Raw genomic sequence first — 27932 nt, forward strand, 5'->3', positions numbered from 1 at the left:
CTCACGTGTTGGTTAACAGTGCTCTCTATCTACGCAAAATCGACTGGTAAGAACAGTCCCCACAGCTGGGTGACTGATTCCTCGAACATCTCGGCCGTGTCCTATATAGCTGCACAGCTATTCAAGCCTTTTGCGGCACGTCAATTCTCATCAACCATGCGTCACGCTACAGGCCTCAAAGTATCGACTTTCAAGCTCATTAAACCGAGCTCGTTTCTTGCCGCTCTCCTGGCAAATCCCACACCGCTGGGCCAAAATATAGCTATTTCACTACAAGACTACGAGTACTACAAAGCATTGAAGGGAAAGAGGGAGAGCATCGAGAGCACCATCAAAGAGATTGAGGGTCGGTCGCCTAAAGTGGTGGAAGATGCACAAGATACGGACTAGTTCTCTACTATACGCACTTCGTGATAGGTCCGCCGCATTCCTGACATGTATCGTGCTATCACGCGATTTTTTTTTGATTTCTCATGATTTTTTTCCGATTTTTGGAGGTCTGATCATATCTCCGGTAGCGGGAGGGCCTGTACTCAAGGTCTGATTAATTCCCGGTAGTCAAAGAGGGCCGCAGGCCCCGAAAAAAGTCCGGTAGTTTACCCCTTTTCGCCAAACATACCTCTGGCGGGATTGTCGGGGGTCCTTGCGTATCTCCCTTTATCCGTGCCTGATCCCGTCTCACACCGCCACTGTATAGAGATAGACTTTCCTCAACGGCGTCCTCGTCTTTTTCTATAACAGTCGACGTCCCACTATCTCTGTTTGCTTCTCATGGCGACACCGAGCGATTTTACGATAGAGGAGGTACAAAGCAAAGTCGCACTACTACCCTCGAAGGAACGGGGAGCTCCAATGTTGTCTGATCGGATGGCCTCATTGATGCCGAAGCTTTGTATCGCAGCCGCACACCAAGAGCTCCTCGCCATCGGATCGATGCGGGCGTGGACGAAGACCTTCACATGCCGCAGATGACGTGCTACAGAGAGAGAGAGAAATTGAGCAAGGGAGCGGATTGGTAAAGGCGAGCAGGATCTGACGCACGATAGGAGGAATGGCAAGACAGAAGACACTCACCTCACTCTCCATCTCCACCCACTCCTCTCTGCACGCAGGCATCAGCTGTGGATGGAGCGCTGGTGATTCCTGAGCGAATCTGGCCGACTGAAAGTCTTGTCGCATTGGTCGCATTCGATCGACCCCTCCCTGTGCGCGATCCCCCACTTCATGTGCCGCGCCCTCTCGTACTTGCGCCCGAACCCCTTTCTGCAGGGATCGCATTTGTGCTTCGCACCGAGGTATGGCGTCTCCTTTCTTCCCGTCCTGGGCACCGGCGTCGCGGCCTTCGCACGGGACTTCCCTTTGGCCGCCGCCTTTACAGCCTTGGGATTGATCCTGTTTGCAGGAGTCTTCCTGCGATCGGACCTTCTTAATGTAACTGTTGAACGGTCGAGGGTATTCCCCTCGAAGCTCTTTCTGGTGCCCGCCTGGGCCGGGACAGTGCCCGCTGGCCGGGGCAGGATCGCACGCCATCGCCTTGCAGAGGTTGTGGTCCTGGCCGCGACCGCCTCACCCGTACTCGCCTGCGATGACGGCACCGGGAGCGTTGCCCCCCTCTTGATGTGAGGACGCCGCACGCTTGTGCTGGCGATATGCTGCCCCATCAGCTGTACGCCGCTGCTCTGAGGTTGTGCGATATGCGACGGGGCACAGTACGCGTGCGCCAGTCCTTCTTGAAATGATGGGACCGTCAGTGAAGAAGAGGGGTTTGATACGAAAGGACTCGCCATCAGCGGGCTCGCAGGCAACTGGCGCTGCCTGGTGATAACTCTCCCCAGCCGGCAGCATTTGCTGGGGGACGTAGATGTCGTCTCCACCGACATGCGAAGGCCCGGCGACCATGTGGCCGAGCTGAGAGAGAGACAATGCCCATGCGGGATCAGGAGGTCTATAGAATTCGTTTCTGGCGATATATAAAGGCCCCGTGGCCGTGTGGCCGAGCTGAGGGAGGGGCGATGCCCATGCGGGTTCGGGAGGCTGATATAGCTCAACCATGGGCTGCATGACACAAGGGTCGGTCAGCGCCGTACTAATTGACTGTAAGAACAGGGAACAGACCATTGGCTCGTACAGATGTTGAGCCATTGTTTGTTGTGCCGGATATTCCGCGGCGAGGAAGGGGTAGCTGGCGGAGAGGTTGCCAGCATTGACATCGGTGGAGGCGAACTTCCCTTCCGACAGCAAGGAGAGACTTTCCTCCCAGCCCTGGGTGTTGTATGTTGGAGGGTATGTGTATTCCATGTCTGCAGGTCGTTTGGCAAAGTGGGAATGTCGGCGTCTCATTTCGCCCACCCAGCTTTTAAGCGAGCGGGCGCACTGCGGTGGCAAGTATATCTGCTTCTCGCGCATGACTTCATGAGGCGACTCGGGGCTCTATTCCCGCTTCGCTATCGGTCGTCCGAATAAGGTGAGTGGCGAGGACAAGCCATGTATGGGTGTGCTTCGCTTACGCTTTCTGTTTTTCCAACTCAGACTCGGATCAATCTTGCATTGTTCTTTTTATCTGAACCGCCTCGTGTACCCAACCAGCGAGGAACGGAGTTATTTGCGAGCGAGACCATGAAACAGCGCGCTCAATCTTTGTTATCGGTTTTACATAGGGCACTTGCGATACCAACGGCTTCTCTGATAGATGGCGACGGCGGTCCTGACGACGATTTTCTTCTGGGCCTGACTTCGACGGCGAGCGAAGGCGGGCGGCGGTAGCAGACCACTCTCCTGGGCGACCACGCTTTACCTGGGACAATATGCGACCCACAAGATTGGCTGAGTTTCCGACGCCCCGACGTTTTAGTGTGAGAACAATTCGTGGTCATGCGGCGGCAACGATGCAGTTGCCCCATGAGATCAAAGACGTGTTCGGCTACGAATCTTGCCTCCACCTCCATCCGCGCTTCCGCAGCCATTCACGGCGTGATGCATTGTTCGTTTTGCTTCATTTGTTCACGGCTGGTGCGTAGCATATTCCTCGCCCACTTAAGTAATGCTTAGCAGTTCTAGCTCTAGACTTGACACCCGAGACATCCGGGAAAGCTTCGACGATGTGCCGAGCATTCTCATTAGTATATATCCAGGCAAACCCTTCACGTCGTCCATAGTCGATACTAGCGGTGGAGAGAAGCGACACACATGGTAGACGACGACATTCAAAAAAAAGAGTGAAGATATAATTCCACCTCCTATTTCTCTTTCATGCGTCGATAAACCCAGTCTCCTTTTTTCGTGAAGTTCGACTCCCCTTCTGGGAGACTCACAACGGGATACATATCGGCATTTGATGCTCTCTGTAGAGGGGACAATGACATCGAGAACATGGATGTGCGCGTTTGGACTTCAAGTACACTTTTTACAACCCTGGTTTTCCTCAAGGTAGGTGATCTCCCCGATAACGTTGGTTCTTGTGTTTTAACGTGCAAGAGAATGCGCGCTGAACAGTCGAACGACTGAACAAGAAGTCGGAAAGCTGTAAAACTGGACGCGATATGTCACATGTGTCACACCGCCAACGTGACTCTAGAACACTCGCTGGCACGCCCTCCGACAACATGCATTCGCACCTCCACCATCTCGTTGTTCTTAAAAAAGCAGTGAAAGTCATAGATACATGCCTACAGCATCGAAAACATGGGCGACAGCTTGTAAGCGACATTCCCCTACTTCCTCATCCATAAATCATGAGTCATATAGGTCCACATACATCAACAGAACTCAAACGGCCCTCTCAGGCCTCGAACGTAATACTCGCAGCAATATCTGATGCATGTAAATATCAGCATAGAAAACTCCTATCGGGCTCTCCGATAGATGATGTTGTGGACGCCAGTGCTCATGGGTAACGCAGGGGTGTCAGCGTCAGCAATGAGTGCAATCGATAGGGAGGAACGAGTGCGGCCACAGATAAACTTCAGATTCAAGACTCACGATCCTCCTTCCGCTCCCTTCGCTCCCTCTTCTCGCCGTTCACGTCGGACTCCTCCCATAATGACCGCCTTGACCGACACGCAACCCGAACGTGCCGAGCGAGCGCGTCTTCTCTGCTATAGCACCGTTTGCATCTGTCGCACTGGAACGCCGGACTTTTATGTGCCTTCGCGTTCTCCATGTGGCGTATCCAGTCCGCCTTGCGTCGAAAGCCCACTAGACACTCGTTACAGTTGTATCGAGTGGTTCCGTGCAGCGTGTGGCGGCGTTTCTTTGCAAGCTCTGGGTACTGTGAAAAGCTCCCTTGGTATGGCACCAATGATTTTGAAATGCAGCTGTCTAGAGAGGAGCGCCTAAAGGCGAGGGTTGCACTCTTGGATGGAGCTCGGTCTTCTGTCGGATCATACGGGCCTGGTAGGAAAGATCGATCATTTGGACGAGGTGCACTAGAAAGTCCCGATCGCGCCTTGATCGCGACATCTATACTCACACTCGATTTGGGGCCGCTCTTTGGTGGCGTCAGACTATCTACGATGATCGGCTTGACGTCTTCATCTGTGATGTCCATCGCTAACAATCCATGGAACACAGGAGGTGTAGTAGGTGGCTCGGTGTGCGGGTTCAAATTGGGAACCGGGGCTTCCAGGGTCGGTGCGGCGACGGATCGTGGAGGGGGACTAGCAGAAAACTGGTCAGGGGACATCGCTCGCTCTCTTGATCCTGACAGCATGATCGTCTGTAAGCATATATTTACATGGAAATGGAGCATTACTCACTGTGCATTGTGTTTGGGGCGCGGCGTTCTGCCTCGTTACGATTCAAGATCGGTGGTGCCTGTTGTGTCTGGCGAGCCGACCGATATGCAACGACAGATGATGCTTGTGCCATTGTAGAGCAGTACGGGCAGGGACGATAGAAATCTCCATTCAAAATGTATGATTGGTAGTATCTGGGCGCAGAATACTACGGCCGAACATTGTGAGTATTTTATTATCTTTCAATAATGGAGACATTGAACTTGCCGGTGGTAGGTGTAGCGGAGGTTGATTTCGCATGGGTGGCCCAGATCGTGAATATCCCGCTCGCACGGGTGGCCCATAGTGTGGGCCATCATGAGAATGGTGCGGGGGCGCTTCATATTGTGGGGGCGGTCCATACTGTCGGGGTGGATTATATGGTCGTGGCAAAGGATGGTAGGAGGGTGCATGATCGACGGGAATAGCTGTATTGAAGGCGTAGTGCCTTGCGCGGGGTTCGGAAGATATTTCTTCCATCTAATACTGGAAGCGCGACATGGCAAGGATTATCGAACCAGAGGAAGGTGAGCGAGGGTTGAGATGAACCTGAGGCGGTACTTAACGCGGCCTCCTTTTATAGTCGCAGAAACATTAGCGCACAGGCCGTGGCGGCGAAAACATTACCTGTCTAGTCGATGGCGCTCGTGATTCGTGGCCTTAGTGCTTGTTTGTCTCTTATGTGGCGGTGTGGGCGCCCTGTCTCTTTCAATCACCTCATGGGTCTGTAGCAAGAAAGGTACGTACCACGAATTCCGATTCGGTACTTCTTCCGTTATCGCATTCATCAAAACAGCCACCAGGCGGTGTTCTGGCCTCCGTTCGCCCTTTATTTGAGTGGCTGCACTTGCTAGGGTTCGTTCGTGGCATTGAACGAATGTTCAAACGGCGCTGGGTAACTAAGATACTGCAACATAACGATCTGACTGAGGTATCAGCATATGGTCACGAAGCATAGCCGAGTCGACAGCGTGACATCACAACTTCCAACACTGCCCCTTCGTACACTACGCGGCAACGAACAAGATGCCGCATGCGAGAAGGGGTCTGATCCATTCTGAGTGAAAGGCATGTCGGCGAAGATGCCGCGTATACGTTTCTAATAGCATTGTTCTTTTTCAGGCAACTCTCAAGAGAATGTCGGGCGCGTTTTTACTGACCCTATCGTTTTAATACTTTCGGCTTGTCCTCCATTATTCAACCTTCTCACTCGAGTGAGGGCGCTCACCGTTATCTCCAAAGCGATATGTTCATCTATAAAAGTATAACATAATGGTATTGTGTATATTTCTTGTACTTTTCGGCTTTCCACGCTTAGAAAATCTCAGACACCTTGTCATACGATGGCGTCGTTCTTTAGGCGATGGTCAATTGCGTCATGGAGGGCAACGCGATGTGCGTACTCGTGTTGTATGGTTCACTCCTCGTCTTCGAATCTCTCCTCATCTTCTGAATATTCATCTTCTGAATACTCATCTTCCGACTCCACATCATACTCCACATCATCTCTCCTTCTTGGCTCGTCTCCTTTGTGCTGCGTGCTCACGTGTCTTCTCAAACTGTCGTTACGCGAGACAAAAATCGCCACAAATCTCACATTCGAATGTGCCCTGCGAAACGTGATCTCTGCTCGTTTTGGCGTGGCGGTTCCTTCTTGAGTTTGACGCGAACGTCGTGTTGCATCCCTTCTTGGGGCACGGCACCCGTGCCTTCTTTGACGGTTCCTTCTGCATCTCCAAAGCTGTACTTCGGTCTTCTTCCTTGGTGGCTGTGGCAGGTTTCAAGTGGGAACACCCTTTCTGCGAAGCTACTACACCGACGGAGTCGCATTCGATTGTAGGGATATCCTTACAGTCGGTTGACTGCGTCCTTGGTTCTTTATCAGGGGCGTTACCCTCGAAATCTTCCGTCGAGCGTTCCAAGGTCCAGCTTGAACTTGCCGCATGGGCATCCCTATTTGGCGGGACTACTCGATGGTGTGTTCGTGGGGACATGTCGAACGTTTGGGCCACACTTGAACTCTCAGGAGGTAGCTGTTTGTTGCCTCGCTCCATTCTGACAAATTTGGGCGGCACGACATCATCTGATGCAGGATGCCACAGACCATCATGTGTGCTGTGGATGGCCACATTGGCAAGGCTGGAGGGATAAGATTCGGTGGAGTCGAGGGCGATATTACTCTGCTTGGGCATTTCGAAAGCTACTCGTGCAAGGTAAGGTGAGTGAAAGATTCGACGAGAGATTATGGTCACTCACATAGAGGATTCTGAACATGCATCCCACTGCGTTGTAACCTCCTTCAGACACTGCAGCGGAGCATAGATGCGTCTCGTTGAATGAATAGCAGGATGGGTTTTGCGTGCTCATCAAGTCCATCTGCTCATGTATGCTGTTGGCTTCTGTCCAGGTGACGTATGAGTGCTGACCGCCCTGCAGAGAGGCAATACTGGCTCACCAAATACCGGCCCCCGAAGGCTTGATATCGCCACTGAAGACACTCGAAGCCTATTCTCGTCTATGGCGACGTATTAATGACAATGGAGGCATGTAGGCATTACAATCTTACCAAATATCTGTCTTTGCATACCTTGTGCCACTTGGTACATGTGTCCCATCTCCGTCGGCTCATCAAAGAAATATGGTCCATACGTCGAAGCGTCTTTTGAAAGACTTGTACCAGACATCGCGTATGCTAGGGACCATGAATGCGTGAGCGACGCCAGCCGATGTGGTCAATAGTGGCTCACATAATTCAGACGGTTACACCCCCGATGCTACTTGCCCATAGTATTGTGTTCCAACCGGTGGCATCATCTGGGAGAAACGATATCCTTCGTGGCTTGAGACGTATGGCGTGCGTGGCACGGAAGTTTGTGGCGTGTTCATCGGCAGTGTCTGGAAACTCTGTGCGTAGAGGTTATGGTTATGGTTATGGGTGGCATTGAGCTGTCGAGCGGCAATAAGTCTGTCGTCGACTTCCACGCCGAAATGTTTGCTTACCGCGACCTGATTGGAATGACCGACGTTTTATAAAACTAGAGCTTGCCCGAAGCTATCAGCGATGTACAAACCGTTTGACGGATCGAATCCTATTTCGTCGAATAACAAGACATTGTGATGCAGGTTGCTGGAATCCATAGATAGCTATGAGCGGGATCTAAGTGAGTCTGTAAATGGTTGGATGAATGGTTGGATGCTTGAAACGACTGAGGCGTCGTCACTTATAAAGCACCGAGGAAAATGTGGCAAGCGTTGCTTAAATCTCAGCTATGTCAATGCGAGATTGTGGCTTTGTGCAGCTTGGCGGCCATATGAGTGTTCTCAAAGCTTCCGAAGGCCCCTTGCTTTGCCCCTGAATATTCAATTGGTTCATGTTACCTGCACAAAGTGAACGCCTAATTCAAGGTACATATCGATGGCATCTGGGAGACTCCGCTCCAATGAGCTTGGGAAAGCGCCGAGAAGTCCAAGCCCATTGTTGTGTAGACAGGGGACTATATACGCTTGGTTCAGGTTAGTTCCGGATGGGCAACAATGGAACGGCTTCATTTTGGTTGTACTCAGCGTACCTCAGACTCCCTGAACATCTTGGTAAAGGTGACAAGCAAGCTTGAATAGTAGATAGCAGACCAGCAGCAGATACAACATGAGAAGCTAAACAATGCTCGTTATAGACATCAGTCAGAATAGTAGAGGCAAAGCGAGCATTGGAAGATGCGAGACGGATCCTGCGAATAGAAGCATGAGCTCAAGGTTGCAAAATGATAGATTTCTGGGCGCACCAAGTGAACAAGAAATATGATCATGAGGAAGAAGGAATCAGCGACAAGCTATGAGGCTTTGATTGACTCTCTGTATTAAGATTCAAGTCAGTACGATGTGAGCCTAAAGACGAGTAGCCCTCACCCACTAGCCCCTCCCGCCAACCCACCGACGGCCTTATCCCTCGATTGAGATGCTTGCGCTTCCGCTGCAGCAAATTGGGACAGCGTGATCACTCCATCGTCGTTGCCGTTGAGCTGCTGCCGAACGATGCTCCGAGAGTTGAGGCTGACAAGCGAGCTCAAGATGAAGCGTCGAAGCAGCACAGAGAAAAGATACACGAACGTGGACACGAATGAACAAGAATATACTAGTAAAAAACGTCAATGACAGCAGCCTTTAACACATAATTTTCAAAACGTACGTCGAACCAGGATGAAGAAGAACGCCGCATAGGCTAAAGACTCATGAAGAGCCATGAACTATGCGAGGTCGATCAGTGATACGAAGGGCAGATATCGAACGTGAATCATACCGTGATCAGTGTAGTGACGGCGAACACTCTGTGAATGTGATAAATGAAAAATATAACAGGAGACGACGAGATTTTTACTACGTTGTAAGCAGCGCTTCGTTAAAGACAAGCCTCAGTCACAGTCACCCCTCACACATAGAAGGAAGCTTACACGTGTTCAATGCGTATGCGATCAACAAACTAATTGCCCGGTTTGTGCTGAGGGAGGATGTTCGACGAGCATACCAAGAAAGAATGAGGCGACGGACTTGCTTTTTGAACTGTGCACGACCCTTGCGAAGGTAATAAATCATGAGGCCAGTGATAAGGGCGTCGCAAGCAACCTCGGCGGTGATCGACGCTGTGGTCCACGGCTAGAACGAGATATATCAGGAGACTTTGGAAGGCAAGCGATGCATGAACACTACGAAACTATATCGGAATGGGAGTTGGCAAAAGATCTTAGATGGAAACTAGGACAAGCAATCAGTAAGGACGTGCGATTAACAGAGCCTGGATGAACACTGGCATACCTCGTGACTGTGAAGCCTGAGTAAGACGAAGACGAAGAATGAGCATAGACATCCACAAGCTTCAGATCAAAAGTTACCAAATGCGCAGGCTATCGTGGGACGCTATCATCAGCCATATAGTTATTGGTTTAAAGTCCAGAAATCACGAACATAATTGTCCAAGGCTCAGGAGACACTGAAGACAGGACGGATGTCAACAGTACTGCATACGACAATATCAAGCTAGCGGGTATATACCACAAATGCCGGGATTACAATGTGCTTCTTGCTAACTGCGGGGATACACAGTTCTGTTGGGGACTTCCTTTCTAGGCAACCACCACCAGCACCCTAAGCGACAACTGGACGTGGCGATCTCTTTGCTTCCTTACTCACAAAATACTACTCTAAGCTGCACTTAATTACACTTAAGGTCATTAAGAGCACGACCCGACTATGTCTAAACAGTCTGCCCTGCCTTCCAAGGCCGGGGGGACGAGAAGCTCCCTAAGGAGATCTGACGTGTCGCCGTTAGATGACATAGACGAGCTCAGACGACAGTCAGGATTTGCGAACGCAACAGCGGCAGGAGATTTTCTCCATAAGAGGGGCTATATTCCGAGCAGAGATCCGAAAGAATTGGACGGGATAGCGGTGAGCAACGCTCTCTTCGGTATAGCGGCGTACGCGCAGGGCAAGGAGCTGTTAGAGGGAATAAACGTCACTGCCCACGCATCCCACACATCTCCCATGTCGCCATCCTTCCATACGCCTGACGTACCACTCAGCAATCCGTCATACGCCTCAGTAGTACATAGCCACCTACCCACATCTCACCTATCGAACCTCGCCAGGCAGAAAACTCAGCGCAAGCGCATCTTGATGGACAGCACCGCTGATTCGACACGCAGCATCAGCGACCTCTCAGAGGCACAGATTGTCGCTAAGGCAAACATCGCACTCGAGCAGATGCGAGATGAAACTACACCGGCTGGTCAATTCACGGGCGCCAGGATCTTACGCAATGGAGGAGTACTCATTGAAGCGAACGAAGAGGCTCTCATAGCTTGGATCCAAGACGACCTGAGACGGGAAGAGTTTCAAAACACATTCGACGGTGGCCAAGCACAAATCAAAGACAAGACTTACAGCGTCATAATAGAATTCGTCCCCATCGCCCACAAGACTGGCAACCACACCGAGTACAGACACATCGAGGGCATATCCCACATCGACCCGGGACATCTGGTTAGCACGAAGTGGATGAAACCGGTAGAAAGAAGGACGGAAGGTCAAAGAACGGCGCACCTCCTCACACAATTCAAATCTGCAAATGCAGCCAACAAGGCAATACGCGAAGGACTCACGATAGCCGGGAAGCTGGTGTATGGAAGGAAATCGCAGCAAGAACCGAGGAGATGTCTGAAGTGCCAGCAGATAGGGCAGCATTTCACGGTGCAGTGCCACCAGGAGGGAGAATCATGCGGGACATGCGGGAAGAATCACGCAACGAAGGACTGTCGAGAGCAGAATCCCGATCACTTTTGGTGCGTAAATTGCAAAGTTGGAGGCCATGCCTCCTGGGACAGAATGTGCCCACGCTTCCGTGAAGAGGCAGAACGCTTAAAGCGACGTGACCCAGAATCCACTTACCGCTTCTTCCCAATAGATACCGCACAATGGACATGGGAACAGAATCCCACGATGCCGAGGAAACCACCCCAGCAACACAACGTGGGAGAATGGATGACAGTACCAAGACGCCGATACGGAACCACGACACAGGATCCAAACCCGCCCATAGGATCGCAAGGCAGAGGATGGTCCACAGCACCGTCCAGACAGAATACACCAATGCCACACACGCAAGAGATAGAGACTAGAAGGGGCGCGAGCACAGAGCCCAACGACGGTAACAGATTCCTTACCCCCTCCCAATGAACGACACACCTTTATCCGCACCCATACTACTGAAAATTTGGCAACAGAATACGAATAAATCAATGTACGCACAACAAGATCTACTAAAAACCCTGCAAGAACAAGACATAGACATAGCGTGCATCCAAGAACCATACCTCGACCACTGGGGTAACATGAGAGCAAACATGCACTGGCAAACAGTATACCCCCCGTCACACCGTAAGGACCACACAAAGACACGCTCTGTCATTATGATCAGGACCCGCATCAGTACCAACCAATGGACGATAGTACCAATAGACTCCCAAGACGTGACAGCAATCCGCTTAATGAGCGCTGCAGGCACGCTGGAGATAGTCAACATTTACAATGACTGCACCCACTCAGAGACGATACGCACAGTAGACACATACGTGCAAACTAGGCGACGCAATGCACCAAGTGAAAGAGTCACTTCCCTATGGGTAGGAGATTTCAATCGGCATCACCCCATGTGGGATGAGCCACGCAACCAACACCTGTTTACGTCGTTGAACCTGGAAAGTGCGGAGGAACTGATCGAGATCACAGCAAACCACGGCTTAGTGATGGCTTTAGAGAAGTATATCCCTACCTTACGTGCCATGAATTCCGGAAATTACATGAGAACGGATAATGTATTCATTACTGACGACTTTCGCGACAGGATACTTCAATGTAAAACGTTTCCCGAACTTAGGCCACCGAAAACTGACCACATCCCAATCCTCACGAGCCTGGACATCGAGCGGCACCTCGAGATCAACACCCCAAAATTCAACTTTCGCAAGGTGGACTGGAAGGACTTCAAGGACACGCTACGCGCCCATCTCCCAGACACACGGGACAGTGTACCACCGGAGCTACAAACCCCACAAGAATTTCATGCTGTACTCAAATGTGTCACGGAAGCTATCGAAAAAGCTGTCGAGTGTAACGTTCCCAAGTCCAGGCCATCCCCGTACTCAAAAAGGTGGTGGACGACAGAACTCACCGAAATGAAGAAAACAAACAAAACACTCGCAAGACGAGCCTACAGGCACAGAGATGACCCGGAACACATGGCGCATGAGGAGCATGAGCAGGCACGGAAGAACTATGCAGATGCAATTGAAAAGGCAAAGAAGACACATTGGGAGGAATGGTTAGAGAACCTGCAGGGCGAAGAAATATGGATAGCAAATAAGTACGTGGATAAAACTTCATCAGATGGGGCTCAGGTGCGCGTTCTGATGCTCAAGTGCAAAGAAGAGAATGGCGAAGTAGTAGAAGTGGAGACTAACGAGGCCAAGAGCCATTTTTTATTCAAAAGCTTCTTTTCACAGGACGAGGCTCAGACACCCAGCCCGATAGACCACAGCTACCCTGAACCAGCATTTCCCTTCCATCCTATAACCAACGCTCAAATCTACAGAGCCATAGAGAGACTCCATGGCCTCAAAGCCCCCGGCGACGACGGCATCCCAAATATTGTCTACAAAAACTGTGCAAGCATCCTAGTTCCATTTCTTGGACCCATCTTCCGAGCCACATTCTCGCTTGGTATCTACCCTCAGGACTGGAAAGACTCGCGGATGCTCGTACTACGAAAACTTGGCAAACCAGACTACTCCAATCCTAATGCGTACAGGCCAATCGCCCTACTCCGCACTATCGCCAAAATTCTTTCAGCCTGCATTGCGTCTGAACTAATGCAACTAGCCGAACTCCATCACCTCCTTCCCGACACACATTTTGGCTGTAGAGCTGGCCGGAAGACGACAGACTCACTTCACTACGTCACGCGCAAACTACACGATGCCATGGACAACAAAGAAGCGGCATGTGTCCTTTTCTTGGACATAAAGGGAGCATTTCCAAGCATTAATTTAGACCGTCTCGTCCACAATATGCGAAAACGAGGCATCCCAAAGGAGTACACGGAGTGGATTCGTATCAAGACAGGACACAGATGCACAAAACTCATCTTCGATGGATACACATCAGACTGGCTCACATTCCCTTGCGGTGCGGACCAGGGGTGCCCGCTGTCCGGAATTTTATTTCAGTTTTACAATGCTGACCTGCTAGATGTCCCAAACAGGGCTAATCGAGAAGACGGAGTGGCCTTCGTAGATGATACCGCATACATCGCAACAGCTGAGACGATGGCAGAGGCAGCTGACAAGCTGCAGGATATGATGGAACGAGCAGGCGGAGCCTTCGACTGGGCTGACACACACAACTGCACTTTCACTGTCGATAAGTTTGCATTGGTGGGGTTCACAAGGAAAAAAGAGAAGGTGAAAGCGAGACATCGTGTTCGCACGAGAGAGGAGGCACGCAACAGGGAAAAGAAGGACAAGAAGTTCGAGTACAGGGCGCTGGAAAGACCAAGCATCACTCTGAGAGGTACGCACATCCACCCGTCAAAATCTCACAAATTCCTCGGCATTATAATCGATCAGGAGCTAAATTTCAAGGAGCACGCCGCGTCTGCACTAGCCAAAGGCACAAAGTGGGTGACACACTACAGACAGCTGGCGCGCCCTTCTAAAGGCGTCTTTACGAGATACATGAGACAATTTTACACCAGCATTGCACTGCCAAGAATGCTGTATGGGGTGGACATTTTCTTGTCCCCACCATCGCGTAAGGGAAAAGGCTCCAAAGGCATGATAGAGAAGCTAGCTAGAGTCTAGAGACAGGCAGCCATATACATAACTGGTGCCATGCGCACCACCGCTACTGATATTCTTGACGCACACGCAGATCTTTTACCATTCAGCCTATTGGTCGACAAAAAGTGCCATGACGAAGCCACCAGACTAGCAACACTAGCCGATGAGCATCCCCTCTACAGACACACCATAGCGGCCGCAGACGCAACAACCCGTACACCAGATCGCTCCCCTCTCCATAGGCTCCTAAATGAAGCCTACGCCATCTTTCCGAGCCAATTTGAAGACATCAAAGCCGTGCGACTCGATCCAAAGTGGCAGTCAGCCATCCAAACAAGCATTGCACCCAACAAAGATGGAGCCATCGAAGCCGAGAAACAAAACAGAGACGAAATACAGGTATATTCAGATGGATCTCTAATAGAAGGGGGAGTAGGGGCAGCGGCAGTCCTGTTCAGACACGGTAACAAAAAAGCGAGGCTGCACAAGCACCTTGGCAGAGCAGAACATCACACCGTATACGAAGCAGAACTTACAGGCATCCTTCTTGCTTTACAGCTCATACAAAACGAACCACCGCATCGCTCGGCATTGATAGCACTGGACAACGTCGCTGCGATACAGGCCACAAAGATAGCTAGGAACACCCCAGGATCGTATCTTGTCGACGCAATTCACGACAAAGTAGAGAAGGAGTTTGGAGGCAGAGGCAGAGGACGACTGACCTTACGATGGGTACCAGGGCACGTCGATATTGTAGGAAACGAGAGAAGCGACGAGGAAGCGAAGGCAGCAGCAAGAGGACTCACGAGCATGGATACAGTACTACCAAAGGCAATCAGGGGACAGCTTCCCTTCAGCCGGTCGGCGGCAAGGCAAAGGTTCAACGATGGACTCAAGAAGCGCTGGAAAAAACTCATGGAACAGTCACCGAGATGGCAAAAGCTGCAAAGGATAGATCCCACAGCACCTTCGAACAGATTTCGGAAAATCACCTCTTCTCTCCCGCGTCGACATGCCGCTACCCTTATGCAACTACGCACTGGCCATGCACTATTACAATGTCATCTACACTGTATACGTCCAGATGAGTTCGAGAACCCCACCTGTCCCGCGTGTGGGCAGCGCGACGAGACGGTGGCCCACTTCCTTCTCGAATGCTGAAGCTATACCGACAGTCGACACTGCCTTGAGCAAGCGGTAGGGCGAGCGAGCCGTAACCTTTCCGAACTATTATCCAACCCATCGATGTTCAAACACCTATTTGAGTTCATACACGAAACCCAGCGCTTCAAGAAGACATTTGGAGACCTGAACCTGCCAAAGACCATGGAGACGGAGCTGGACAGACCTAGGAGCCGAAACGAGCGATGAACACAAGCAACCACACCCCGAGCACGAGGAGGAGGCGGACATAGAGGAGCAATGAGACTCGTGCAGATTCGAACCGCGGAACAGAGACAGATGGCGGCCACGTTACGCAGCTGGTTAAACACAGCATCTGCTACCGGACCAAACAACAGTTAAGTACGATACCATAATTCTCGCCATGCGACCCAACCTCCCTGAGGTAAACACATGCCCCTTGAGGGCCAATGCAGAGCATAGAGCTGGATCAGGCTTACATACATTCACACTACCGCAGAGTACATACAGCTACACGTCTAGACATGTGGCACGCCGCCACTAGACGTTAATACATGACTTCACACACACAGTTCTGTTGTGAACGTAAGGCATGCAAAGGTTGACGTACGACAGTAGACGCGATACGCGAAGAAGCTAGTATGGCAAGGTGAATCTGGAGTTGTTTAAAATGCAGAAGAAACTCACAATTGGACCAAAGTGCTCAATAAATCCTGTCAGCAGAGTAGAGTCAATTGAAGTTGATGCAATGGACAGAGTCGACCCAGCGCACCCCTATCACAACCTCAACCTGCAAGCCTTCAGTCAGCCACGAGAGGTGATCAGATAAAGTCATTCAATTCACCAAGATACTCCTGCGAAAAAACATAGGCAATGCGAAAGCCGGGTAATCAGGGTACAAAGCACATACCACATATTAGGGACAAGAGCCGCGTAGTCCCCGAAGTTAGTGATGGTATAGTGGTAGAGAAAGTGCGCCAACAGTACGACGTGGAGGGTGTCAAGTAACCTAGCAAAAGATGGCATCCACTGAAGCTCGGGGAGCGAAAACAAAGGACCTACATCAAGGCAGCAACCTGAGCTGTGCATCAGTCTCGAACATAATCATGGTCTAAAATGGCACTGACGAAGGCTTTCACGAAGCGACCGTCATTGCTGCAATGCTCTGTGTAGTACAAGTACACTTGCAGACAAGTGACGCCATATATTCTGGAAGAAAAAAGAGCACCTTCGTCAAACTGATGCCAGATGGCAAGTATAGTGAGCGACAAGCTTACACGGTGGATACAATAACTCCAACATAAGCGGCACCTAGCAGACTGTCCAGAGGAACGAGTGAAGGCATGGCGCAGAGAGGCCTGATTATGAAGGTAAGCCCGATGAAAGCTGACTTTTACAGAGGGGTGAGGTGGGCTTTATAAGGTGAAATACGCGCACTATAAAAACTGTGGTCCGCAGGTATTCCGGGACAAAAGAAGAATGCAAATCGCTTGTCCCCCAAACGGCGCATTGCTCAGTATTGGCGAGAATCGCCGGTGATAGAATATTTCTGATAGGGGAATGCAATCCGTGGGGAACCAGGTGGACGATCATCAGCGCACATCGGGATGGACCATGTATGGTCGGAGGCAGGATACATCAGAGTAGGAATAGCGATATCAGTGGTTGAACTTTCACCAGGAAGATAGACGAGGCTGAATCAGGGCAGAATCATCTATATATATATAGAAGAAAGGGACGGTGAACGGATTGTGGAAACACAAAATGTCGCAAGTTGTGTTGACAGCCACGATAGCAATGGATGAGACTTTTCGAGCTTGCATTCCGAGTTTGGTTACACCGTAACATGATGTTACAAGCACAACATTCCTCCATTGTCAGCACCGGGATTCAATGGAACTATATTGTCTGATTGAACATAGAAAGGTGTTCCAAAATCTTTGTTGGGTGTACTGCGTTGAGCCTCATGCACACATAACAGCGCGGAACACCAGACAAGTGGTATGAGAACGGAGGCTGTATCTCTTTGCTCTTCACCCATAAGTAGCCATCTCCGAGATCAAAGAAAGATGGACTTACCGAAAATACCTCTGTCCAACACAGCTGAGCCGTCGACCCTGGATAGCAATGTTGGGCTTGTAGTAAGACGATGAAGCATTTTCGCTACTAGTGGGCTGTTTGCTGGCAGTGTTGTGAAGGCATCGGAGTATAAGTTTTAGATATCAGCTTACATGGACCAAAGCATGTAAGGATAAATATTTCAGTATTGTATGGCATCAGGGATGCCGCGCTTTGACATAAGCGGTATGGCATATGACCCCAGAAACCCCTCGTTTAAATCTTTATAATTAAATTTTCAACTCTCAGCACTAGTGAATGTACCAGCCAGGTCTGAAATTCCATAAGTGAGGTATGGAATAATACTAGCAAGGTATAAGTACTAGAGATTGGACAAAGCAATCTGCCTGAGTAATATTGAGCTTCTATCACTTGTAGACCACTTATGTTTATATGAAGAAATAAACATCATATTCAGAAATAAGGACAAGGGTCAACTCTATGCCCTTTGGTGATTGGCTAGAGGAGGGAAAATAGAATGATCAAAAGTGTCTTGTCTATGATATTAATGTTGAGTATACTCAGCAGGTCAAGAGGAATGGGAATTAGCATAGTAGCAACTTGTTTATACAAGTGAGATCTTTTTGCAAAGTTGAGCTCTAGATAGAGGGATATTCAAAACTAGTCTATTGCAGCATCACAAGTAGGTATTTATAGTAAATTAAAGTAAGTAAATTAAACACAACATTATAAGGTAAAGTCTAGTTGACATCACACTAAGACTAGAACTCTAAAAGAGAAAGAAAAACCATGTGCAGAGGTGCTCATGGACTATGAGGTTTTATTGCACCATAGCATCTAGAAAACCACCCCTTTGTATTAAGCTCTAATTAGTTATATTTATGCATAATTATGAAAGATTAGGATTAGACATTTTTAGCTTACCCCCCCTCTAAACCTGTTCTAATTAGACATAATTTTCTAAATTAGGAATTATTAGGATTGATTATAACTTGAAATTTCGGAAAAATCATAATAAATCAAGCATCACAGTTCTCATAGCCTTCTTATAGAGTCATGTCTATTAGAGCACTAGTTCAATACCCAAACACAGAATATACCTTATAACAAACTTGCCTTCTGCCAGAGTTGAACCAACAACCTCATGTATGCAAGCATCCGGGACAGATGCTCTAGCCACTAAGCCACAAGGTCTAAGATATAAACTTGGTAATCTAAATAAGTAGGCATGATATAGGCAACCTCAACATCTCTGATTTTATTTAACATTTATCTTTCCTCTCTCTTATAAATAAATAGGTCAATAAATACCTAAAAAGTCAGGTCTTTCAGGATTTAGTTTAAACACCAGCTGAGAAAATAATAAACCAATGGAAAATTGATAATACACTTTATATAGAATAAAGATAAATTATAGCACTTACACAATTTGGACTAAGAATGTGTAAAACTATGATTGAGTGTAATATTCAATGGGACTCTACTAGTATAGACAATGCTACCTGAATTTGCAAATTTGATCAAAAACATGATTATGAATAATCAAGATCCAATAAGAGAGAGGGGTTTTCCAAATAGCCACTAGTGAGGTAGTGTTACGAACTGCTCGTTCAGTAACCCCAAGAGTAGGAGGTTCTTCCCTAGGTCACTCGAGGAGGATGTGTGGAACGATGGTCTCGACTGTACGTGTAGCACAGGAGCCAGAGATGTATTGCGATGTAGCAATGTAGACTGCAGTAGGAAGACTGCAGTAGAATGAAGAGTCCTGTATGTGAAGATACAGGAGAACGAAGAGAATAGACTGAAGAACCTCAGCCTACTCTATGGGCCTTTTATACTACTTTAGGAAATAGGGCGTGAAAATACCGTATATGTATCTGTAGGTATTTTCTAAGTTGTCTCTCTCAATAACGACTACTCTTGTGCTTCTCCGTTCGTCTCCTTCCGGCCAGGAAAGACTAGGAGCTCAATGCCCAGTGTGTGAGTAGTTTGTAAGGTGGCATTCTATGCCCGTTGCAATATGGCTCGTGATACTCGACCAACAATAAGGTGATCCGTTGGGAGTGGATGACCAAGGTTACTATCTGTACCTTGTTGTACGCCTCACCTCGTGAGGCCACTTGATATTTGTGATGATCGTGTCGGTATAGACCGCCGTTAAGGCCCGACAGAACGTGATCATAACAGGTAGAGGGTGGGGACAAGAGTATATGTATAGCATGCCTACATATAAATCAGCACAAGATTGTTGGAGGTGATCTTAATATGCTTAATGCATATATTTCCTATATGGCAGGCAATAATATTATTCTGGCACTAAATACCAATATGACTGTCTTTTCCATAGCCTAATAGCTAGAGGAAAATACCAAGTTTGAGCATCTTCTGTATAACAAGGCAATAAACAATATAAATAGTGCTAAAAATTGTAATATCAATAGTGATGATGATTGTGTGCTGCACAAGATATTGTGTCCTGTAATGACCAGTAGCAGGCATTGGCTAATAATGACAACTTTAATGATCTTGTGTGCAAGGCCAAGGTACCAAGGTCTTTATAGCCTCTTGTGGCAGCCACCAAGCTGCCAACAAAGTGGCTGGGGGCATCAATGCACATTTATCTCTTTCTATGTCCCTTTTAAAGGCAGCTGGAACATCAGCAAAAGAGCTACAAAATAATGGTATAGGCATATATAAAGGAGAGTAATATGCTAAAACAGTATAGAATGTGCCACATCTTTACCTTCTCACTAATAGAGCAGTAGTATCTACTATTTCCTACTACTAATTAAAGACTTCTTGATATAGAATTAGTACTAATATCATGAAATTAGAAACCAATCCAATGCTCACAATGTGTTGCTCCTAATTAGGAAATTAGACACTTTTAGAAGCTATTAACACTTTTAGATACTTCTAGACACTATTAGATTTAATCCAGAGCTAATAAAAAGGGGTGGTTTGCCAGATACAAAATGACACTTGCTATATAGCCTAACTCCTGAGCAAGCAGAATGATCTTTTCTTTCAAGAATCCTTTCTCGAGCAGAAATTAAAAGCTTGAGGTCATATTTGCATCTTTCTTCTAAAAATCCATTGTAAGCTTAATCCTATTGAGATAGTTAGTTCCTTCATTCTGTTTTTTTATGGTATGCTCATATTATTCAGTACTAGGGCTAGGGCAAGCATTGGTACTGTGAAATTTACAAAGTCAAATTCGAGGATGCAAAAAAAGTGGCATAGCAATGCCTTGATAAGTATCCTGTTGAGGTGATTTACCAATTTTTTAATCAATCATGGTGGTTCATAGATGTATATTATATGGGGCTTACAGGGAAAGTAGCAGAGTGGGCTATATGTAAACAGAAGTCACACAGAAGGGTTGGGCAGTGCACAATAATGTCTGTTGATGCAATGCTGACCTGAGATTGGCTCAGATTGACTCTGATGCCATTTTAGGCCTAATTGCATTTTGTTTTTTTGCTCAAAAAACTGGCCACCCCCATTTTACTATGGGAACTTCCATAAAGGGCATTTTTCGACTCCCTTTCCTTCCCTGAGTCCAAATCTGAACTCAGTTTGTCCCAAAAAATTCCGCCTGGGGAGTTAGCAAAATTGTCGACTTCGCTTGTCTGGCACTGTACATGCAACTTGAACACGTTGGTCACGTGGTTACATACAAGTACGTGACACTGTGACTGAGATGTTCAACTTCGCCATCGAGCTTCAGTGTAGTTCACTGTCCTCATCATCTCTCCATCTCAAGTTTCTATAATGTCTGCTAGCATTTCTAGGAATACCGAATCTGAATCTTCTCCAAGTATGCCTCTGTCCCCGTTCGTGCGCGAAGTGCTCATCCTTTCTAGACAAGAAACGGCGTAGAGCCAGATCAAGCAACTCTGTTCCAGCTGAGCCTGAAGCGGCAGAGAAATGCCTGGTGACAGGAGACTTGGCGACTGAGTCTCCGGTCCATCTCTGTCATGTCTTCCATGAGCGCTACTGGAGCAATCACCCTATGGTCAGTCGTCTTCGTAAGATGTCTCTTGTGTCTAAGCTAATCTCAGCCAATCCATCAAGCTATCGCATCTCGAATGGGCATGGGGCATGAAATATGACACCATCCAGATGGATGGAGAATCCAACACGATACCACGTGCGTATTTTTCTCTGTGATATTTCCTTTCTCTGACTGTCTCCAGTCCGTCAGGACTGGCGCGAGTTGTTTGAATCTGACAGGTGGGCTCTAATGCCCTCAACTGATATAATCGACAAGCTGTGGGATCGTTGGGTCAAGTTTCCCCTCAGCAAGGGTAATGTTCCATCGATCGAGGATGTGCGTTTCCCAATTCCGTTGCGCTATGTAGACCTTGACTCTTCCTCAGATGTACGATGGTGCGGAGACTTTTGAGTACCGTCTAGTGCCACTATTCTCCAATGTTCCTTCCATCTCTCGTCGCCAAAAAACTGAAAATGTCCCGGAAGGCGAGGAATCCTCAGGCACCTTTGTCTATTCGCATCCATTCGACACTCTGCCGCCCATTTTCTCAAGAGTCAAGCCGCACTTCGTGGTATGCGATGCTGGCAGAAAAATTGAATCAATCTTCTCTACATCTTTCAAGATCCATCCCTTCATCGCCCATATCTATGGAGTCTCCAAGGAAAAGGCCGAAAATGTGTTGATAGTGGTGTATGCAACATATTGCACGTGGAGCAAACACATTCAACCTGCGACATTTGTGACTTCACCTCGAATAAACGATTTGAGGTCGCGCTCTGGTCTTATTAGGCCCGGCCAACCGAATTGTGCATCACAGGCTAGTCGTCCGAAGAAGCGATGCAAAGCGACTGGCGACGTTATCGATGCGGTGTGCCCGCAGCCGAAAGTTGTTCGATATGCCACCTCCCTCTCGCGTGTCTCTCCATGTGGATCGGACGTTTTAATTGTAGGGGATTCTGAGTGGGATACCGAAGCGGACGCGGAATATGAGAAGAAACAGCTCCACCGCGTAATCAAAGCTGTGAAACGGTGGGTTCGGGAGTGTCATCGGGAGGCTCTGTCATCGGGCGGGTGGGTGTCTTGTTTCACCCACGATGAACAGGTGAAGAGATATCGTCAAGAGCCGGCTCGAAAAATGATTTCGGCAATGTAGCGTATTCCCAACGCACACACCGCCATCACTGTATCTTTGCTGGACTGCAATGTGTATTCTTTGTGACCGAACCGTACCATCTACGCTTGCTCGTCAATCAACTCGGTGTAAAATCATTCCTGGATACTATTTCATTTGATCACTGCGCTTCCGCTTCCTCTCTTTGTAACTCGATCGCCATAGGCATGGACCCATACGTTGTGGCATGCAGGTAAGAATTGCTTTGTTGAGCTCTGGCGCTACTTCCCTCATGTTCCGATTCCTTAGAATAAGCCCTTGTCCACGATGTGGCTTTCATTTCGGCGCGACGTTGAACCACACGGCTCGTCTGTCTGTGGCAAGGTGGCAAACATTGCGACGGTATAAATTGTGGTACCTTCCCCTCTGCCTCTCAATCAGCTTGCTTCTCAATCCTTTCCTTCGCTTCCTCCCAAATTGACTATCTCGCAGTTATGTCCACGACCCCTTCCATTCAGTCATCAACTCGTACTCCTGCCCTTGTGCCCGTGGGTGTGAATTCCGATTGGGGCTTGGTTGACGCTGGATTCAACAACGACTCCGAAACAGCGAGAACACATAGCCCCAGCCATGAACTCAACGATGGAAAACAAGCCCTCTTACCCCACTGGAAGAGGAGGATCCTTCCGAAACAAATACGAACGTAGCTCCACTGGTCATTTCCCAAGAGGAATATGACGCTGGGTTGGACGAAGAAGTGGAGGTGAGCGACGATGACCCTCCATACAGTCCTGGCGACACGTCTTCGAGCGAGGACGAGACTCCGCCTGGATTATTATATCACGCACATAGGCGCCCCATTGGCGTCTCTACGTGCGCCATCAGCAGGAAGGATGTGACCGATTTGGATCCAAGCGAAGGACAGTGTCTGCTCACCCGTGACCTGCCGACGGAGACCGGAGTTGAAAACGCTCATCTGGTCCCCCAAGCCTGGAGCAGCAAGCCTGAATTGGCGAGTGAGTTCGTGTTGCGGGTATATATCGAGACTAGTTCCTCTGTAGCTCACGAGGTGCGAGTTGGCTCTGGGTCAAAAGTACAAAACGATCGTTAGGCAAAACGATCTAAACAAGTTGGTTTATCATGTAGTTTCTTGTTATCGTTGGTTTGGTCAGACATTGGGCCTCGTTGGGTTACTAGAATGTCGACAGCCACTTATGTTGCTTATGTCCTCTATGCACTGAGTGATATTTATGGAATTGCTATGATATGTGAGAAGCAAACCTGTCAGCTCAGGCAGAACACCCAGCATCAATTCCCAAGAGCATCGGAGCCAGTCGATATCCAAGATTCAAGACTCATTTATTGTCCTCAAGAGTGATGCAAAAGCCCTTGAACCCTCCCATCTGTCCCTTGCCCCTAACAAACATAACGCTACTATTAACACATCTCAATTACGAACAATTCTAGATTCGGAAAACAAGCGGCCTTGTCGATGGTATACACACGCGTTGATTATCCGAGACATCTGAATCAAAGCCGGGAAACCTGGATACAGTCTACTGCTCTATCTCATTATTTGTAGGGAGACGAGACTCATACAAGCCATCACTGATAGATGAGCACAAAAATCGAAGGGAGCAGCACACCGTTCAGGGCTTCGGCAATGCAGAGATGAGGCAAAATTTGTAGTCAGATATGTCCCGAATCGTAAGAGAGGTGTATTGCTGTGGAAGCAAGAAATGGTAATGATCACACACTAAAAACGATCGTGCCGAGGAAAACGCCAGGTTTGGGGGTTATGCATCACCCCATGAAGCGCGGATGGTTAGGAGAGCTGCTCCTCCGGCGTTGCATTTGGCCTTGAGATATGAACGCCGTCAAATGGACCGTCTGTCATTCATAAATCAGACGAGGCGGGATAGGCTTTCGCGAGCATGAGCTTCGCATATGGACAGCATGCACTAGACGACCCACTGTGCATTACGTAAGCCGAATTCTGCTCGTTTTGCGTGGAACGCAGCAATAGACACCAGGCCTTGCGCTTGAGAGAGAAACTTATGTTTCGTTCAGCTCCGAGTGGGAAAACAGGAAGAAAAGACATTTCGAAGGCTGCTCCTGCCACTCACCTAAGTCAGACGCCCAGTCCTGAAGTCAGGATGGTGCCCGAAGTCAGGCCTTGAAACAAGGCACGACAAGCAGACGCCTCGTCCTCGGTGGTTTCCAGTTTACGAGCTCCTGTCATCGTCGGCTTCATTCGGGACTGCAACGTGAGAGGGCGGAGGGTTGCGGTTGCGTCTCTGACATACCCTGAAATAGCTCGCTTATAAGCTAAACGAGAGACATTAAACAGAGGCGCTGCAACTACTATAACAGTATGACAGCGAGGTATGCATACTGTATGCATCCTAGGAGCAGCGACTGTGGCGGACAGAAGGAGCTGTCGCGGAAGCAGCGGGTGACGACGAAGGCTTCGAGGATGACACTCTGAGACACATAAGAGTTTCTGTTGACCACAGGCATGCGCCTACGAGTGGACTGGTTCCGGAGTGTGTAAAGGCAGCAGCCAAGGTCAGACAAGCTGAAAAACTATCTCGAGGGCACCCAGGGTGGAGACACGGAAGACTCCATGCCTGAGCTCGTCCTGGGGCTTCCACTACTGTGAGAGCGACTTTGGGAGAGTCCACGAATTGTGGCAGCACTGGAGGAGTGCGAGCACGGCCGAGCGTCATTGACATGCAACGAATGCGAAAACGACGAAACGTTCAGCCGGCCGGATGCGCTTTTCGTGCACATAGGGACGGTACACAGGTGGCCCTGATGGACAATGCCTGCGCGTATTCGATGGAAGGAGGTGTGGATGAAGTCAGATGGTCGGAGGTGGGGAAAGAGGTGAGTAGTGTCGTTTGTATGATCATCACATTGCTATCCACTTCACTCACCCGCCTTCATCGATTTTCTCTCTTGCTCAACACCTCTTTCTCGCCATCGATCTGAAGTCGATGCTCTTACGAGCTTCCGCGACGTGGGAGGGAATGAGATCCTGGCGAAGTTACCTACCTACACTCCAGCTTTCACAATACACCTGTCTTCTCTGATCACTTCTCTCTTTGTGTGCGGTCTAAGTCAGTGAGGAATACAAGAGATTTCTTGCCATCGTGGTGTGTGATGAGAAGAGTCGGCCGTTGCCGGGCCGGATGTTTGCCCACCGGTCCTCCTTTGCGTTCCGTGTCCCTGCCTTTGGGACCTTTGGGACTCGTTTGTTGGTGAAATATGTCTCTACTCGGTGCCTTCTTGGTCTAGAATTCGACGACGATGCTGTCGTGTTCTGGAGTGATATGTTTTTTGCGGCGTTTCGTACGTTGCAGCGCTGCAGCTTTTGTGGATACCAACTAACTTCACGCGTCTGCGCTCCCGAGTGGGCAACCCGCTGTTCTCTGTCGAAACTTGTCTTTTTTCACTGCTCTCGACGGCCATCGCTATGCGTCAAGTCTACAAAACTCCTCCCAGATAGGGTGACGTCGGACATGCCCTCATTCGTCTTGTTCCTCTCTCTGAACTTCATACATCTCTATGCTCTCTGCTCGCCCTGGATCATGTCTGTTGCACGCAGAACATGCCATTTTTACTCTGTGGCGGGTAATATCTGTGTCTATGTGATCTCTATTTACTCGTGGCACACTGTCCTGTCCTGAAAAAGTGGCAGCTCATATCATCGGTGTTCTCTCTTTTCTAGCCACTTCGTCATGAACCTATCTTGTAACAGTGAGTACGATCATATATCAACATGGGCCAGAAATTCGACGACCATAACTCAACATGAGGCTGAACTCACGTGATGTGTCCAGGTGCACTGGTTCAACTTTGCTACGCTTGGCCTTGGGCTCCAGCGTCCTCATCTCTCTTTTTTAGAATTTTTTCTAATGTCTCCGATAATCTTAGATACTGTCGGACCTCTTTCTTGTGGTTCTACAAGTACGCCGATCGCTTTTCGAGCTGTCAACGCAAGGTACTCATTCTCCTTAGACACCAAACGGCGTGAAGCCCAAGTAAAAGACGCCATTCCACCGAACGCTCAAGACGTAGCGAACTGCATCGTAACAGGAGACTCGGCGACTGAGTCTCCGATTCATCTCTGCCATGTCTCCCATGAGCGCCACTGGAGCAATCACCATATGCTCAGTCGTCTTCGTGAGATGTCTCGTTTGTCTAAGCTAATTTCAGCTTGTCATCAAGCTATCGCGTCTCGAACGGGCGTGGGGCATGAAATATGACACCATCCAGATGGATGGAGAATCCAACACGATATCGCGTGCGTATTCTTCTCTGCGGTATTTCCTTTCTCTGACAGTCTCCAGTCCGTCATGATTGGCATGATTTGTTCGAATCTGACAGGTGGGCTCAATGCCCTCAACTGATATAATCGACAAGCTGTGGGATCGCTGGGTCAAGTTTGATCCCCTGGACGGCCATGTTCCATCGATTGAGGATGTACGTTTCCGAATTCCGCTGCGTTGTATAGGGCCCGACTCTGCCTCAGATGTACGACGGTGCGGAGACTTTTGAGTACCGTCTGGTGCCGCTATTCCCCGATGTTCCTTCCATCTCCCATCGCAACAAAGCTGAAGATGGTCCGGAAAGCGATGAATCCTCAGGCAACCCTGTACATTCGTATCCATTTGACTATCTGCCGCCCATTTTCTCAAGAGTCAAATCTCACTTCGTGGTATACGATGCTGGCAGGAAAATCGACTCGATTTCTCTTCAAACTTACAGGACTACTTCTGATATTGCTCGTATCTATGGAGTCTCTCAGGAAAAGGCTGAACGTGTGACGACAGTGGTGTATGCAGCATATTGCACATGGAGCAACCACGTCCACCCTGCGACGTTTGTGATTTCACCTCGAATAATTGATTCGAGGTCGCGCTCTAGTCTTATTAGGCCCGGTCAACCAAATTGTGCACCGCAAGCTGGCCGTCCGAAGAAGCGATGCAGAGCGACTGGTGAAGTGATCGACGCGGTGTACCTGCAGCCGAATGTTGTTCGATATGCCACCTCCCTCTCGCGTGTCTCTCCATGTGGATCGGACGTCTTGATTGTAGGGGATCCTGGGTGGGATACCGAAGTGGATGCGGAATATGAGAAGAAACAGCTCCACCGCGTAATCAAAGCCTCGAAACGGTGGGCTAGGGAGTGTCATCGGGAGTCTCTGTCATCGGGCGGGTGGGTGTCTTGTTTAACCCACGATGAACAGTTGAAGAGCTATCGTCAAGAGCCTTCTTGGCCGGTGCTTTCAACGATGTAATATACACGTGACCATGCCATGACTGTCACTCTGCCAGACCGGTATCATGTTATTATCTCTACACAATATGTCCAGGTGGATGAAGACTCGCAAAGCGGCGTCCATCTTTGCCCAAACACATGTATATGCTACT

At 48.9% G+C, this 27932-nt stretch overlaps 13 protein-coding genes across 13 annotated transcripts; 7 read left to right on the forward strand and 6 right to left on the reverse strand.

The window, feature by feature from the left end:
- Positions 1 to 18: 18 nt before the first annotated feature.
- Positions 19 to 390, forward strand: HETIRDRAFT_321475 (uncharacterized protein; the record flags this gene model as incomplete). Its single annotated transcript, XM_009549758.1, has 1 exon — positions 19 to 390. A coding segment is annotated over one exon (372 nt), but the record flags the coding sequence as incomplete, so codon positions are not given.
- A 725-nt stretch (positions 391 to 1115) lies between these two features.
- Positions 1116 to 2298, reverse strand: HETIRDRAFT_321839 (uncharacterized protein; the record flags this gene model as incomplete). The annotated part of the gene is made up of 3 exons (XM_009549759.1): positions 1116 to 1613; positions 1714 to 1945; positions 2105 to 2298. The coding sequence occupies 3 exons, from the start codon at positions 2296 to 2298 to the stop codon at positions 1116 to 1118; spliced, it is 924 nt and encodes a 307-aa protein (XP_009548054.1).
- A 1669-nt stretch (positions 2299 to 3967) lies between these two features.
- HETIRDRAFT_321726 (uncharacterized protein) lies at positions 3968 to 4708 on the reverse strand (the record flags this gene model as incomplete). The annotated part of the gene is made up of 1 exon (XM_009549760.1): positions 3968 to 4708. One exon carries the CDS (start codon positions 4706 to 4708, stop codon positions 3968 to 3970), a length of 741 nt encoding a protein of 246 aa, XP_009548055.1.
- Positions 4709 to 4913: 205 nt separating this feature from the next.
- Positions 4914 to 5200, forward strand: HETIRDRAFT_322819 (uncharacterized protein; the record flags this gene model as incomplete). The annotated part of the gene is made up of 2 exons (XM_009549761.1): positions 4914 to 4956; positions 5010 to 5200. 2 exons carry the CDS (start codon positions 4914 to 4916, stop codon positions 5198 to 5200), a joined length of 234 nt encoding a protein of 77 aa, XP_009548056.1.
- Positions 5201 to 6189: 989 nt separating this feature from the next.
- On the reverse strand, positions 6190 to 7456 carry HETIRDRAFT_428015 (uncharacterized protein; the record flags this gene model as incomplete). The annotated part of the gene is made up of 6 exons (XM_009549762.1): positions 6190 to 6331; positions 6370 to 6540; positions 6567 to 6911; positions 7029 to 7078; positions 7228 to 7277; positions 7360 to 7456. The coding sequence occupies 6 exons, from the start codon at positions 7454 to 7456 to the stop codon at positions 6190 to 6192; spliced, it is 855 nt and encodes a 284-aa protein (XP_009548057.1).
- Positions 7457 to 8674: 1218 nt separating this feature from the next.
- Positions 8675 to 9362, reverse strand: HETIRDRAFT_322662 (uncharacterized protein; the record flags this gene model as incomplete). Its single annotated transcript, XM_009549763.1, has 5 exons — positions 8675 to 8822; positions 8880 to 8904; positions 8959 to 9016; positions 9070 to 9146; positions 9203 to 9362. 5 exons carry the CDS (start codon positions 9360 to 9362, stop codon positions 8675 to 8677), a joined length of 468 nt encoding a protein of 155 aa, XP_009548058.1.
- A 1476-nt stretch (positions 9363 to 10838) lies between these two features.
- Positions 10839 to 11258, forward strand: HETIRDRAFT_27855 (uncharacterized protein; the record flags this gene model as incomplete). The annotated part of the gene is made up of 1 exon (XM_009549607.1): positions 10839 to 11258. A coding segment is annotated over one exon (420 nt), but the record flags the coding sequence as incomplete, so codon positions are not given.
- Positions 11259 to 14869: 3611 nt separating this feature from the next.
- On the forward strand, positions 14870 to 15166 carry HETIRDRAFT_28187 (uncharacterized protein; the record flags this gene model as incomplete). The annotated part of the gene is made up of 1 exon (XM_009549608.1): positions 14870 to 15166. A coding segment is annotated over one exon (297 nt), but the record flags the coding sequence as incomplete, so codon positions are not given.
- Positions 15167 to 15867: 701 nt separating this feature from the next.
- On the reverse strand, positions 15868 to 16652 carry HETIRDRAFT_322001 (uncharacterized protein; the record flags this gene model as incomplete). Its single annotated transcript, XM_009549764.1, has 6 exons — positions 15868 to 15943; positions 15995 to 16020; positions 16080 to 16105; positions 16207 to 16336; positions 16435 to 16516; positions 16585 to 16652. 6 exons carry the CDS (start codon positions 16650 to 16652, stop codon positions 15868 to 15870), a joined length of 408 nt encoding a protein of 135 aa, XP_009548059.1.
- Positions 16653 to 17271: 619 nt separating this feature from the next.
- Positions 17272 to 17552, reverse strand: HETIRDRAFT_171993 (uncharacterized protein; the record flags this gene model as incomplete). Its single annotated transcript, XM_009549765.1, has 3 exons — positions 17272 to 17338; positions 17387 to 17488; positions 17539 to 17552. The coding sequence occupies 3 exons, from the start codon at positions 17550 to 17552 to the stop codon at positions 17272 to 17274; spliced, it is 183 nt and encodes a 60-aa protein (XP_009548060.1).
- A 3077-nt stretch (positions 17553 to 20629) lies between these two features.
- Positions 20630 to 20812, forward strand: HETIRDRAFT_322612 (uncharacterized protein; the record flags this gene model as incomplete). Its single annotated transcript, XM_009549766.1, has 1 exon — positions 20630 to 20812. A coding segment is annotated over one exon (183 nt), but the record flags the coding sequence as incomplete, so codon positions are not given.
- A 348-nt stretch (positions 20813 to 21160) lies between these two features.
- HETIRDRAFT_322960 (uncharacterized protein) lies at positions 21161 to 22536 on the forward strand (the record flags this gene model as incomplete). Its single annotated transcript, XM_009549767.1, has 5 exons — positions 21161 to 21206; positions 21253 to 21404; positions 21464 to 21539; positions 21586 to 21719; positions 21769 to 22536. 5 exons carry the CDS (start codon positions 21161 to 21163, stop codon positions 22534 to 22536), a joined length of 1176 nt encoding a protein of 391 aa, XP_009548062.1.
- Positions 22537 to 26414: 3878 nt separating this feature from the next.
- HETIRDRAFT_322943 (uncharacterized protein) lies at positions 26415 to 27799 on the forward strand (the record flags this gene model as incomplete). Its single annotated transcript, XM_009549768.1, is given in 5 exon segments — positions 26415 to 26673; positions 26688 to 26689; positions 26728 to 26841; positions 26923 to 26982; positions 27032 to 27799. The coding sequence occupies 5 exon segments, from the start codon at positions 26415 to 26417 to the stop codon at positions 27797 to 27799; spliced, it is 1203 nt and encodes a 400-aa protein (XP_009548063.1).
- Positions 27800 to 27932: the final 133 nt, after the last annotated feature.

The sequence above is a fragment of the Heterobasidion irregulare genome, assembly GCF_000320585.1.
Source record: "Heterobasidion irregulare TC 32-1 unplaced genomic scaffold scaffold_07, whole genome shotgun sequence".
Taxonomy (NCBI): domain Eukaryota; kingdom Fungi; phylum Basidiomycota; class Agaricomycetes; order Russulales; family Bondarzewiaceae; genus Heterobasidion; species Heterobasidion irregulare.